General features: G+C 52.3%; 1 protein-coding gene across 2 annotated transcripts in view; it reads left to right on the top strand.

Moving 5' to 3' along the window:
* Positions 1-5,515: 5,515 nt before the first annotated feature.
* The window catches only part of SSBP3 (single stranded DNA binding protein 3), a 156,326-nt gene continuing 148,371 nt past the window's right edge, over positions 5,516-13,470 (top strand). The window contains exons 1-4 of one of the 2 annotated variants that reach the window (XM_012639442.1): positions 5,516-5,720; positions 6,731-6,803; positions 7,028-7,089; positions 9,656-9,740. In XM_012639442.1, the coding sequence (XP_012494896.1) occupies positions 5,665-5,720; positions 6,731-6,803; positions 7,028-7,089; positions 9,656-9,740 (276 nt within the window). In that variant the 5' untranslated portion in view covers positions 5,516-5,664. The remainder of the gene's footprint in view (positions 5,721-6,730; positions 6,804-7,027; positions 7,090-9,655; positions 9,741-13,470) is intronic. The other variant, XM_012639441.1, reaches the window with a different exon arrangement.

The raw sequence follows: 13,470 nt of genomic DNA on the forward strand, positions 1-13,470 counted from the left end.
CAATTCTGAGGGAAATAGGTAAGAAAAATTAAATAAACATATAAGGTGGTGATGGTTGCTATGGAGAAAAACAGAACAGGATGGGGTCTGGTGCCATACTATGGAGGTTACCAAGGGAGGGGCTCTGGTGATGTTGACCTGGAGGAAGCGAGGAGGGAGAGAAGCCTTTATCTGGGAGGAAAGTGTTCCAGGCAGAGGGACCAGGGAGAGCAAAGGTATGGCAGGGGATTGAAAATAAAGCTGTGCTGGTCCAAGCAGGGTAGAGGACTTGTCCTGCAAAAAACCACAGCCACTCAGGGAATGAAAGGGGGAACGGTAGGCCAGTACTGAGACTCTAGAGAAGGCTTCAGGAGGGTGGACTGTGAGTGAACTCAAAGGCTAAGACACTCTGGAGAGGAGGAGTGGGGAGCAGCCAGCTTCCTCTCCCGGCTACTGGACAGGGCCTTGCCTTGCGCTTTCTTGTACCTCCCAGCATCCCTGGCTCAGGGCCCAGCTCATAGTAGGTGCTTTCTAGGTTCAGCTAAACCCATTCTGTGCATTGCTTAAAACCTGTTTTGCTATGAAAGGTGGCTCAGTACAAGTGTGTGTCCATCGGAAGACATTTTAAAACACATTTGATTTTAAACTTAAATCCACTTCCTTCTTCCTTAGCACCTCTCTGTTTGCTGGCTCCACATGTTAATAACACCAGGAGTAGTCATCTTTTACAATTTTCAAAATTCAAACATTTCCCCAATACTATCTCCGTTGAATCCCAAACAACCTTCCGAAGTGGCTACACTGACCAATAGCCTAGTGGGTGACTCTCACTTCGTCCTTTCAGCCTGCCTTTGGCATGGGCTTTGCCATCCTCTTTGCACAGACAGGACACTGAGGCTCAGAGAGGGGACATCACTTGCGCAAAGTCTGCCGGTGAGGCAGTGAAGCCAGGCCTTGAAGCCAGCTGGGCCTTCGGGTGCTGGGGTGTGCATTCCTTCCAGGAGGCCCCCGATCCTTGGGGAAACTTTCGCTAAACCAGGGCTGAGCAGCCTGGGCCTGAGCCTGCCTTGGGGAGCAGCCCAAAGTTTTGATCAGAGGCGTCCCCATGCAATTCCAGGACTGAGCATGCTGGGTGCAGGAGGGGGATGGGCTGGATGCTCCGCTTCCATCCTAACGGCCCCCAAGGGGAGCCCCCATCCTCCTCAGCTGTGAGGAACACTGAAATAGAGCTTCCAGCCAGGGAGAGGAAACAAGATCTCTGGCATCTTTGGCAAGCACAGTCTCTGGGTTGAGCCCATGGGCCTGAAGTCCCTTTCCTCCAATTACCACCTTCTGGAGGCCTGGACCCACCAACCTGGTCCCAGAGCCCAGGATTTCTGCTGCTCCAGTTTCTGGAAGCTGAGAGAGGAAGGAAGGAGTGGCCATTCTAGCCTAAGCTTGGAACTCACCTCTCCTTCCTTGCCGCTCCCACCACACCTGCCTCTCCCTCCACATCTGGTCACTCAGTTCTTCATTTGTCCTTCTGTTATTCTTACCATTGTCGCTGGGCCCCGGAGGTCCCCAGAGGAATGACAATCATGCTCTGACCCCGAGGAGGAGTCATGTTCCCAAAGGGGCAATGCACACCTGAACCACACCCATGCAGTGTGGCCAAGGGCAATCAGTCGTGGTCAGGGGAAGGCACACCTGACCCAGACTGGGAGCTCAGAGAGGGATCTTGGGGAGGCTCTCTGGAGGGGATGCTACCTGCCCAGGCTGGATTTTAGAAGTGTTAGTAGGAGTCTGTCACAGAAGAGACCCTGGCCAGGGAATTTCACAATAGTGTAAGCTCCACAGGGTAAGGATTTTTGTCTGGCTTATTACCCAGTGCCTAGAACAGTGCTTGGTACACAGTAAGTATCCAATAAACAGGTCCTAAAAGAAAGAAGGAAAAAAAAAGAAAGGACAGAAGGGAGGGAGGGAAGAGAAAGGGAAGGAAAGAGGGAAAAAGGGAGCGGGGAGAGAGACAGAACGTGAGTCTAGTGTGGATGTGTGAAATGGCATGGTCATTCTGGGAACTGAAAGTACAGTAGTTCCAGGTGGCTGTAGCTTAGGTGGGTGGGGCTGAGCCGAGGGAGTGGCCTTATCTAATCCTATTGTTGGTGCTGTCCATTTCTTATCTCCCCACTGGGGCCTCAGTGCTTTGGGGATGGGGTGATTTTTTTCCCCTTTAGGTCTGTATCTCCTGATGTCTACATTGAGTGTTAATATACACAGATTTTGAACCTGTGCTGTGTGCTGGAGACACACAGATGACTCAGACTTAGATCCTGCCCTCCCAGTCTGGTGGGGGGAGACAGACAGTAAACAACTAGACACAACAATGAGTAGAAGGAGTAGAGAGCTACTATGGAGGTTCAAGCACAGAGACAAAAGCAGAGGGCCAGAAGGATGGGTTTTGCCACAGGAATGGAAAGCAGGAGGTTTCCACGGGGGGAGATGGTATTGGAGGGGATGTTAGCTTTAAAAAACTGTTGAGGAAGGAAGTAGGGGCAGGAGGCATCCCAGGCAGAGAGACATCAGGCCCAAAGACATGGCCCAGGGGAGGTGGGGACTGGAGGATCAGTGGGGACAAGAGGGCTGGGGTCTCGAGTGTTGGTCTTGGGTGTTTAGACTTGATTCTGATCCCACCACATTTGGGATGACTGTGCCAGCAGCTGCACACCTAGTTGTGGCTGCTGAGTGTCCTGCTTCCAGGGAACCAGTCAGCTCCCTTCTGGCCAGCAGTGGGGAACGAAGGGGTGGGTAAGAAACCCTCCCGGCTCTCTCTGCCTGGGCCTTCCCACCCTCTCTTTTAGCTCCCTCACCAGCCTACCAACCCACGTGAAGCTTCATTCTGTGTCAAGCCCCAGCCAAGGGCAGACCCTAGGGACAGAGTGCCTGGCTTAGGGTCTCCAAATACCACCTTCTCTCCTTGTCACACATGTCGGAAAGGAGGTACTAGTCCTTTTTCCAGGGTGTGGCTGGGGAGAGAAAAATATAGAAGGGCAATCTTAAGAGTCACAGAACATACGACTATCAAGAAATATTAAAGATCTTCTAACCCCCTTTGCCATTTGAAGGATGAGGAAAGTGATAATGCAAATAAATATGCTTGTGCTGCAGCCCTGACGTTGACAGGGCACGGACAACCTGGTACAGACTGCGGATGGATAGGGCCGGAGAAGGGCAGTGTTTTCCTTCAGCAAGACCTAACCGATACTCACAATTTGTGGGTCTTACGGACACAAGATGAGTCAGGCTTCTTGTGAGTCAGTCTGTTGACAAGCCATACCTGGCCATTCCTAGCCCATCAAAAACAGAAGGAAGTCCAGGGGAAGGGTATGAGCAGGCCAATTTAATTAGTGTGGGCTCTAAGGTACCTTAAGTTAGCCCTATTAATTTAACCGCCCAAGGGAAAAAATAACTGTAATTATTTCCTTCTCTCGCCTATCGTTGTATTTCAACTTCCTTCCAACCTCCATGCTTCCCTCATTCACAAAACAACCTTTAAAGTGGGGGCTAACAGGCGCCCACGAACTAGGCTTCAGTCTTCCCTTTTTCTGCTCCTCTTCCCTGTGAGCTCTGGGTCTCAGCAGAGAGCAGAGTCAGTCTAGAGGTGTCCGCCGGCCTGGCTGTACTCTAATTTAGAAAGGCTGTTACACTGAGTAGAATATTATTCCAAAAATGCACCCAGAGTCTCCTTCCTGAACCAATGCAGATCCGTTTGCTGCGGGGCATTTCTTTTAAAAGCCCCTTTTCTCTTTTCTACACATCAAAATAAGCAAACTTTAATGGTAGGGAATTATTGTTTATTTTGTTGAAACCTAGTTCTGAGTTTTCCTAGTTGAAACGTGTTTTCCCCAGGACACTGACCTATCCTTTAATTGTTTGGTGAGAGGCATGTTAGGGGGAGGGGCGTTACTTGTTTATTGGAACAGCGCAGTTAAAAAAAAAAAAATCAACCTAGGCTAACAGTTTCAAGGCTCCCCTAAAGATGTATCCAAACAGGCAGCCAATCAGCGCTTACACAGCTTTTTCTGCTTGACTCTTTTAAAGAGACAGTGCCGACAGTGTTTTATCACATTTAAAGAGAACCGCACTCTAAAAACAGTCTGAAAATGGGGGAGCCTTCCCTTATTTCGCCGGTTTCTGGCCTTGAGAATCTCTTATTAGGGGCACACAGTGTGTCTTCTGGGTTCTCAGCGTGGGCAGAAAGGAGTCAGCAGCAAATAGCTGGGTCACTCTGCCAGCTCCCCCCTCAATTTCCTATTGTACACCTGGGTCACTGACAATGGAAGCTTCCCCTCCCCCCACGCCTGATTCTTGTCTCCCACTCCCCAATTTAGCCCCATTTATTTGAAGTTTGCAGAATCCTGTGGCGCGCATTCCGCGTCGCAGGGCGCCCAGGTGACACCCCCCACCCCAGAACGGCACCCCTTCCCTTAGGAAAGCCGAGGGGCTAACTTGCCAGGGCTGGCAAACCTTGGAAATTTGGGAGAAATCACTCTCCCTCCTCTTAGCCCAAGTCCCCCGTCCCCTCCCCCCGACTCCCCAAAGCACGCCAAGGGCCATTTTCGCGCGGCTCCACTTTGGGGTTTTCCAAAGTATTTTAATGATCTAGTAAAGGAGCAGCCGTGCGCCTCGGCGCCGGCTCGAGCCGCCCAGCTCTCAGCGTGGAGCCCCGGGCCCGGCGCTCGGAAGCCAGACTGGGCGAGAGGGAGGACTGGGGGCGGGGCGGGCAGGGGGCCGGGTTGGAGTCTGGGGAGGGGGTCCCGGTCGGAGACCTGGGGGAAGACAGCCGAGGGGGAGGGCGAGATAAGGGCTGGGCGGGCGCGGGCCGCCGCGGGGGGAGGCGAGGGGCAGATAAGGGAGAGGGACGTGGCGGGAGTGAGCAAGCTGCGTCCGCTGGGGGTCTGCGCCCCCTCCCCTCGGACGCTGCCGCAGCGCCCCCCACTCCCGGGGGTCCACGCCGCGGGGAGCACCGGTCAAATCCTCCTCCCCGCTGGAGCCAGAGACCAGAGCGCCCCCAGCCCGGTTCATGTCACCCCCCACCCCAACTGCAGAAAAGAGAGGCTCGCGCCCCCGGACACCCCCAGCTCGCCCGCAGGAGCAGGGCAGCGGCTCCGCGGAGGCGGCGGCAGCGGAGACTGCCGGGGCCGGGCGCTGACAGGGCGTCCCTCCCGGGACGGCCCGGGCCCGCCCCCGCGCGTGCCGATTGGCCCAGGCGGCCATCAATCGCGGGACGTTGACGCCCGCCTCGCTCCCTCGCTCGGGTAGCCACGTTCGGTTGAGCTCCGAGTAGACCAGCGGCGGCGGCGGCGGCGGCAGCGGTGCCGGAGGCGCAGAGGGCGGCGCAGGCGGAGCCGAGCGGGCGCGCGAGCGAGCGGCCGTGCGGGCGGCGGCGGCGGCGGCACCCCAGGCCGAGCCGGCGCGGGAGGAGTTCCAGGGCGATGGGGCCGCGGCCGGGGCTGACGCTTTGACAGCTGGAAAGAGCGCGGAGCCAGCGCCTGGGGGGGAGGGAGGGGAGCGCGGCGAGGAGAGCGCGAGCGAGCGAGAGAGCGAGAGAGCGAGCGCCGGGGAGGGGGCCGGGAGCGAGGGGGCAGCTCGGGAGAGCCGGAGCGGTAGCGGCGGCGGTGAGGCTCGGCGCCCTCTTCCCTGCAAACCATGTTTGCCAAAGGCAAAGGCTCGGCGGTGCCCTCGGACGGGCAGGCTCGGGAAAAGTAAGCCCTATTTTGCAAGTGGTGGCCGCGCCGCCGCCGGGCTGCGGGCGGGCGGTGGGAGGCAGGTGGGCGGGCGGGGGCTGGGGACTGTTGCGCCCTCGGGCCCCGGGTCCCCGGGCCGCCTGTCTGGCCCCTTGCTGAGGCCGCGGCGGGAGGCGTGGGAGAGCCCATTGTTGGGAGCCGGCGGAGGTTGGGGTATCAGGGAAGGGGCGGCGGGGGGAGTCTCTGGGGAGGGGGCACTTGGTGGCCTCGGGGCGGGCCGGGCGCGGGGGTCCGCGGTGAGGGGTGGGCGAGGTCCCGCGAGCGAGCCTGGGCGCTCGCCCCTGCCAGGCGCTCACCGCGGTGGCTGTACTTTGCCCACCGGGCGCGGGCAGGGGGCGCGTGGCTTCTGTAGCCCCGAAGGCTCCTTTTGTCCGCCCGCGGCGTGAGGAGTGCGTGCCGGGGGCTTTGTTCGGCTGGGAGCGCTCTCCCTTCCCTGTCCTCGGTCTCGCCGCCGGCTCCGCGCCCTCCAGGGCGCCGGGCTGGTCATGGACGGCGGCGCCGGCTTGGCCCTAGTCTTGGGGGACAGTTGTTTCTGGGGGGAGGTGGTGAGGGTGGCGCTTTGCTGCCCTCTCCAGAGCGCGCCAAGTACCCGGAGTCCGGGGCTGAGTCTCCCCGGACCTCCAAAGCTGGGTAGAGGGTGGCGAGAAGGAGTGGGTCTTGAAAAGGAGGGTGGCTGTAGGATTGGTGGCTTTCGAGTTTAGAGACCTAGGTAGGTTTGGCTCTGACGCCACTTGGAAGTTCAAGTTTGGGGGCTGCTCTCCAGCCCCCGCGGCTTGAGGTAACGCGCTGCCTGGTCCCCACCCCCTCACTGTTCGCACCGGCAGTCAGCTTGGGGTGAGCTAGCTGCTTACCTCCGGTCAGGACCACAATGGGACAGCGCAGACGGGGCTCAGACCCGGCTGGCAGGGTCCAGGAGCGAGCGCCCGGTGTGATCTGACGCCTTCTCTCTCTCTCTGCCCACTTTCCAGGTTAGCTTTATACGTCTACGAATATTTACTGCACGTAGGAGCACAGAAATCTGCACAGACGTTCTTATCAGAGGTGAGTGGGACTCCCCCCAGCATCCAGTTTCTTGACACCCCTTCCTGCCCACTATTCTTAGAGCCTTTGTTTTCAGGAGCAGCCACTGTGGCCACCATTTTGAATTTTTATCACCTTTTGGCATTTATTGTTAGTTGGTCTTCACAGCCTTTTGGCTCCGGGAAGCCCCCAGCCCACCCCCTCTTCTCTGCTCCTCTAAGCTGCCTTCCCTCTCTCTTTTCCAGATTCGATGGGAAAAAAACATCACGTTGGGAGAACCGCCTGGGTTTTTGCACTCGTGGTGGTGGTAAGTTTGTGTGATAGTTTTGTGTGTGTTTGTTTTGTTCTGAGCCCTGGGTCCAAGTGAACAAAGAAGGCCTGGAACAGACCTTCCACCCTTCGCCCTAAGCGTTGCACAGAGCAGGGCACCTCTGGGCTCAGGGGCTGCGCTGGGCGAGGAGGAGAAGGGCAGAGGAGGATGCACCTAAAGTTTTTGTAAAAAAAAAAAAAAAACGACTAAATCTGTGGTGTTGGAGTAGGAACTCCTTACATTTCCATCTCACTCTGGGGAACTAGGCAGGGGGCTTGAGAAATCCTTGCAGGATTTTTGTCAATTCTGCATGCTGCTTTAATTAGAGGGTGGGGGCGGGGCGGAGTGGAAGGGATACCAGGTCTGTTTTACAACTGACCTGTCCCTTCCGTTTTCTTCTATGAGCTAAAAATCTTAAGAGAGGACATCTACTGTGGCCCTCTCCAGGCACCCTGAGAAAAAGCAAGAAAGGGCTGCCACTTCCTTTAAAGACACTGATTCAGTCTGACTGGACCTTCCTTTTCTACAGAGCTACCCCTCCCCCCCAAACATCCCGAAAACCACAAAGCTTTATTTTACCAAGGACCTTAACTGGTCAGAGTCTACCTCATAGAGTGCTTGTAACTTGTAGTGAGAAGCTGTCTTTGGGTATGGGGACACCACAGGTCTGGTCTGTGGCAGGCGGGAAGGGAAGCTTAGAGTCAGCGGGAGCCAGCTGCCGTGAGTGTGTGACCTGGGTGTTTTGTGGGACCAGTTGCTGGAGTCTTTGACATCCTTCTGAAAGGGAGAAGAAAGCAGAGTGGCTTTTGATATTTTGTGGAGTTCAGGAAAACGTAGTGTCCTGTCGTTGGGATCTTAGCACATTTACCTGACTGCCAGCTCAGGTTACTGTTTCAAGTCTCTTTGAACAGCAGGAGGATGAAGTGTCTGTTCTAACTTGTGCAGAGAAAATGAGTTTTTAATTACTTCTGCCAACCTCCGAACTGCCGGTGTTCTCTGAGACATTTCTGTGGCCTAAGGATTCCACCTGTAGGAGTGGGTGATAGGTTTTCTGTAGTTGTTTTGGAGGGAGGATATGGTTGGGGTTGGCAGGTCTGATCATCTTGGATCTTGTAGAAATTGAGGTTTAGGAGTGGAAGTTACTTAGAAGGGGCTGGGGAATTTGTAGTCTTAGAAACTTGAATGTACGGAGTTAATCGAATGTGTGCAGCTCCAGAAGGCAGAAAGGAATGTTCTCTAGCCCCCTTCTGCAGCTAGTAGAAGTTCCCGATTTTCTTGTTACATCCAGAATCCCCTGAAATGTCTCCATCCTCGTCTCAGCCCTAGGCATGTAGAGTCTGTTGTGCTGGGCTCAGGCGGTGGTGACGTGGAGTAGTTGTACTTAGGGTCCTGTTTGTTGGAAGTTGCCTCCGGTGACTGGACACTGAACAAATGACCACGGCTTTCTGGAGTGGGAGGAAGCAGTGGAACGGATCCCATGAGGGCAGGCTGCATTATTCACACACCTTGAGTGAGATGCTTGTCTAACCACTGGCAGAGCTGGCTGTCTGTGACGGGAGTTGGACCTTGATTCTGATGCCCACGTTACCCTTCAAGTTGGTTCCATCTCTGGACCTTGGGCTCCTGATGTGGAGAGTTTCTAAGGCCCCTTGTTAATACCAATGACTTTTCTGTGTTTGTTTGAGGCGTTACTGGTTGACAACGGATGTACATGTCTGTTCTCGTTTAATACAAAGTGTTGGAGGGACCATACAAAATCATGGTGGGGGGTGAGGCAAATATTTCTAGGCCTGCTCCCTTTCCCCAACAGGTGCTTCTCTGAAGAGGGCCCTCTATTTCAATGTGAAAGAACAAGATGCTTGATTGTCCATAATTTCTCCTTTGGCTCATTGATGTGTGTTTTTTGGTGGGTGGTGGGGGGGAGTGGTTCTTGCATAAGAATTCCTTGGGGGAGGGAGGGCTTGGGTAGGAGTTGGGGGTGAGGTGGGAAAGGGCAGGAATGTGGGCTCTGCGATTAAGAACCTGCAAGATTTTCTTTATTGCCAGAGTCACCCAGATTGCTGCAAACATGAATCATAGTTGTGTTTTGACTCTGACGCTTGAACCTTTTTATGATATGCAGCCATTTTGGTTCCGGGTGGTAAAAGGAATGCAGATGAGACAGGCATGAATTCTTATCCAGATTCCTACCTGTCCTACCAGGGCATCCACGAGTGGGTTGTAGTAACCTCTCTGAGCTTCAGTTGCCCCATGTGTAAAGTAGAGAGAAAATTGCCTACATTATGGTGTATGATAGACATGAGCATTATGGGTTTGAGGCATCCAGCACATAGTAGGTGCTTGGTAGATGAGAACTGTTACTCTTATTACAAATCGCTGGCTTGGCAGGAGAGGTTGGGTCCGTTTTGTTTTTTAGGCTGAGGTTGCCCGATAAAAGCTGGGAAGAGGTGGGAATTGAGCCTTTGGGAGACCTGGTACTGTTAGCACCATGCATTGTGCACTTGCTGTTGTGTGCACAAGTCATAATTAGTAACTTGATCTTATTTTATTTTTCAACTTACAGCGTATTTTGGGACCTTTACTGTGCAGCTCCTGAAAGGAGAGACACTTGTGAACATTCAAGTGAAGCAAAAGCCTTTCATGATTACGTGAGTAACAAATTTTTAATCCTAGCAATAATTACAGGGTTGGATGGCTCTAACTTCTTTAGTAGCAGAAGCAAATACACAGCCAGTTGGCAGTGGTCTTTATTTTCTGCTTGCCTTTCTTTCTGTTCCCCTTCCCACCTCCCTGCTGCCCTCTCCACCGTACTCCTCCAGCAGTGTTCTAACTTGGTAAATGGTGTATCATAATGTTGCAATTATGCAAAAGAGTGCAGATACCTGTCTGGAGAATTAAATGGTGGTGTGTAGGGCTCAGAACCATGTGAGATTTATGTTTAGAGTGGACAGTTAGCTGGGAGGGGACTGAGCCTCTTTGGTGTTGGTTTAAGAAAAAATTGACTGTGACCAAAAACAGCAAATATGAAACTTGTGTTTTGGTGTAGAAGGGGTGGTTGAGTGAGAATTTGGTGGAATGGACTCTTGCTCTACTTTCCAGAGATTGATCTTTCAGTTTATGGTGTGTGTGTGTTTGGTGAGGGGCTTAAGTTGTGTACACTATGACATTGTGTACTCTGAGATCCTCAGCTAGTCTGTAGTACTGTGCCCAAAATATTCTTATGAGGATAGTTAATGTCATCAGGTTCTACTGCCTTCTACCCTATTATTCAATTTCTGCCTGGATGAGTTTCTTAAGATTTGTGAAGTTATTACAAGAGAAATGTCTGCCATGTGTCCATCTCCCATGGCAGTCCCCTTAAAAAAAAAAAAAGTGGCTCCAAACCTGGTTGGAGGCAGACTTTATGATCTGACGAAACGAGTTAGGATCTGTCTGGGGTAGATGGAAGGGGAGAAGTGTCTGAAGGTCTTCCGTGTCCTCCCTCCAGTTCTTGCTTCCCGTTGGCCCTGTAGGTGGTTAAGTGTCTGTGTGCATGTGCACATAGTAGGTGTGATCTGTTTGGTCTTGCTCTTCTGCATGAAGCGGATAGGAATGGTCCTGGGAGTCCATGAGAGTTGGTTTCTTGACTGTCATCAGGTCCCACCCACTTGCCAGGCCATCCGAGTTCCTTGCATGAAGAGGTTGAAACTGGCCTAGGCGACCAGAACCCTTCTGGTTGAGTTTCACAAGTGGTCAGATCCCGTTACTATGAATGTCTTCCTGGTGAAAATTTCTCTTGTAATAGGAGGAGTTAGAGACTCAGCTGGAGGCCCACACTGGGTTTGTGATGGAATTTTGTTGTGACTGAAAAGTTAATGCCCTTGGAGTGGAATACTGGGGAAATTGACCAGTTCTTTTTGCACTCTCCAGGGTTGAAAAAGAGAAGCTGGTGAATGGTACTTCTGGCCTTGCAAACTTTAGTAGCAAGAAGGAGAGGTGACTGGTTCACTTGTGATGTGGTTCTTCTGGGAAAATCCCATGGCAATGATGATAGGGTTTCCTGAACTGGAGCTTGGGGGAGGTGAAGAGGTACAGCAGCCATTTAAAAATAGTTAGTGAATTTGACTTTTATACCTAGTAAAAATCTTGCAGTTTAAAAAAAATTTTGAAATCTATGGATGGCCAACGCTTTGTTGTTAGTCTTTGACTACTGTGCACGTGGTTTTATTTTAGAGTGGAGGGGTGGGTGGGTATGCCTGTTTCAAGCCAATCTCTTGATATAGGGTATCTGTGCTATCTTTTGCCGGTACCTTTCAGAGAAGTTCAGTTTTAACCAAGCTTGGTGCGCCAGTAAATGTGAGACTCTCTCTGGCAATGTGTAGTGTGGTCTGCCATCTTGAAACTATATGGCAGCAGTGTGAGCTTGAACACGGGTTTGCTTTCAGTAATTTGCTAAGGAATGGCAGTAGAATTGTATAGAGATTGCTGAGGTTGGCGTTGACATTTAGAAGATGCTATGAGGAGATGACGCCATACTCATTGAAGCCCACGATTCATAGGTTTGGTAATCAAAACCTTTTCTCCTGGATTGGGCTCTACTGGGTGTCCTGTGGTCCGCATGCGAGTCAGCTCGTGGGAGGAGGGATGGAGTGATGAATGAGAATTACGAAGGGGTTATGGGGTAGCGTTGAATTAGAGGGTGGCAGCAGAGAAGCAACTGGAAAATTAATAAATACGTAAGAAAATTAAGAAAAGGAACCCTCTTTTTTATTTGTCTTTCTCAAATCTTCATCTTGTTTCTCCATTCCCATGGCTGCCATCTCATTAGGCCTCATCCTTCTTGCTAGAATTATTGTCATAGCTTCTTACTGGACTTTCTTCCTTTTGCGTGGAATGCATTCCTTTCCTGTCCATTCATATCCTGCCTGCCTTTTAGGGTCTTCTTCTTGGAGGACTTTTTAGATAGTTTTCTGCACTCTTTGATCACCTCTTCATGTCATCGTCTATAAAACCCACCTGTGCAAAGCCCCTTTTGGCAGATTTCCATGTGCTGGGCCACTGTGCTAAGTGCTGAAGGTTCAGTCCCTCATTTCATCCTGCCAGTGGCCCAGTGAGAGAAGGCATGTCATTAACTGCATTTTGAAGAGAAACTGAGGCACAGAGAGGTAAATTCCCAGCTGGTAAGTGGTAGAGTTAGTGTGCACACAGGTCGTGGCTGCCTCAAGAACGGGTGTTCCTGACACAGCCTGGCTTGGCCCCACAGTGTTTGTGCTGTTCCAGCTAAATTCCCATTTAGGTTTGTCTTTCTGGCTGCAGCTTATTAATTTTTCCATGGTAGGGACCATGAACTATTCATCTCCGCAGCTCCAACAATACCTGGCACGTAGTAGGCACACACGCTGATTGGATAAAGGAGTTAAGGTAAAGGTAAGAATGGATAGGTAATTTGAGGTCAGTGAGTATCCTGGGCTGGGACAGCCAGTGGAAAACAGCCAGTGGAAGGTGTTCTTTTGGTGATTTAATTTTTGTGAGTGATCTTGAACAAGGTGATTTTAATGTCAGTTAACTAGTCGCCTTAAATCCTTCCTAGAAAATCAAGTGGAGTGTAAGTAAGAGTGTCTGTTAATTGACCTTCTGTTTTCTATCAAGGAGATTGAGAGATCCTCATGGTACGGGGAGTTTGCACAGCCCAGGTGGCAGACCCGGTCTTTGGCGTGGACTAAGTGCTTATGGGGGCAGACAAGAGGAGACCATCCTGATTCCTGTGGGGCTGGAAAAGACCAGGGTCTTCCATTTAAGGTCCCAGCTCTTTTAGGGAAATGATATTGTGATCCTGGCAGGTCACGTCCTCTTCCTGAGGGCTGGGCCAGGGTTCGGTTCCAGGCGAAGGCCAGGCTGTAGGGCCTCGGTGGGGAGTGGTTTAGACTTGCTTTGAATTGGTGAGTTTTTATTTGAGTCACAGTCTGTTTCCCCCTCACACCTGGCCACTCGAGTTTTCTTGGCTTGTTGTTTCTAAGCCCAAGAGCCTGATGTTGACCACATAGCACGTGGAGCTCTGGGAGGATTCAGAATCTGGAGGGGCTTTTCTGTGAAATTGGTTGGCCTTAATCAGAAGAGGGCCTGGGCCATGGGAGGAGGGTCCTTTTTGGGATTTCCTTGCTGTTCCCCTCAGGGCAGAGCAGTGCTTCTTAGAGTGTTGACAAAATCCTGTGGGGTCCCCTTGGGGCATTCCCTTTGGGTTCTCTTAGACACGATGTCTGGGTCCTGTCCTTTGTGGAGTAGACACTGCCGACTGCATCAGTGTCTCTTACTGTGGGCCAGGTGGTGTCCTGACCACATTCTCCACTTCGATCTGCTCCAGGGTGGATCTGCTGGGTTAGCGGAAGTGTCTTTGGTGCC

The sequence above is a fragment of the Propithecus coquereli genome, unplaced genomic scaffold (genome assembly GCF_000956105.1).
Source record: "Propithecus coquereli isolate 6110/MARCELLA unplaced genomic scaffold, Pcoq_1.0 Scaffold14, whole genome shotgun sequence".
NCBI lineage: Eukaryota > Metazoa > Chordata > Mammalia > Primates > Indriidae > Propithecus > Propithecus coquereli.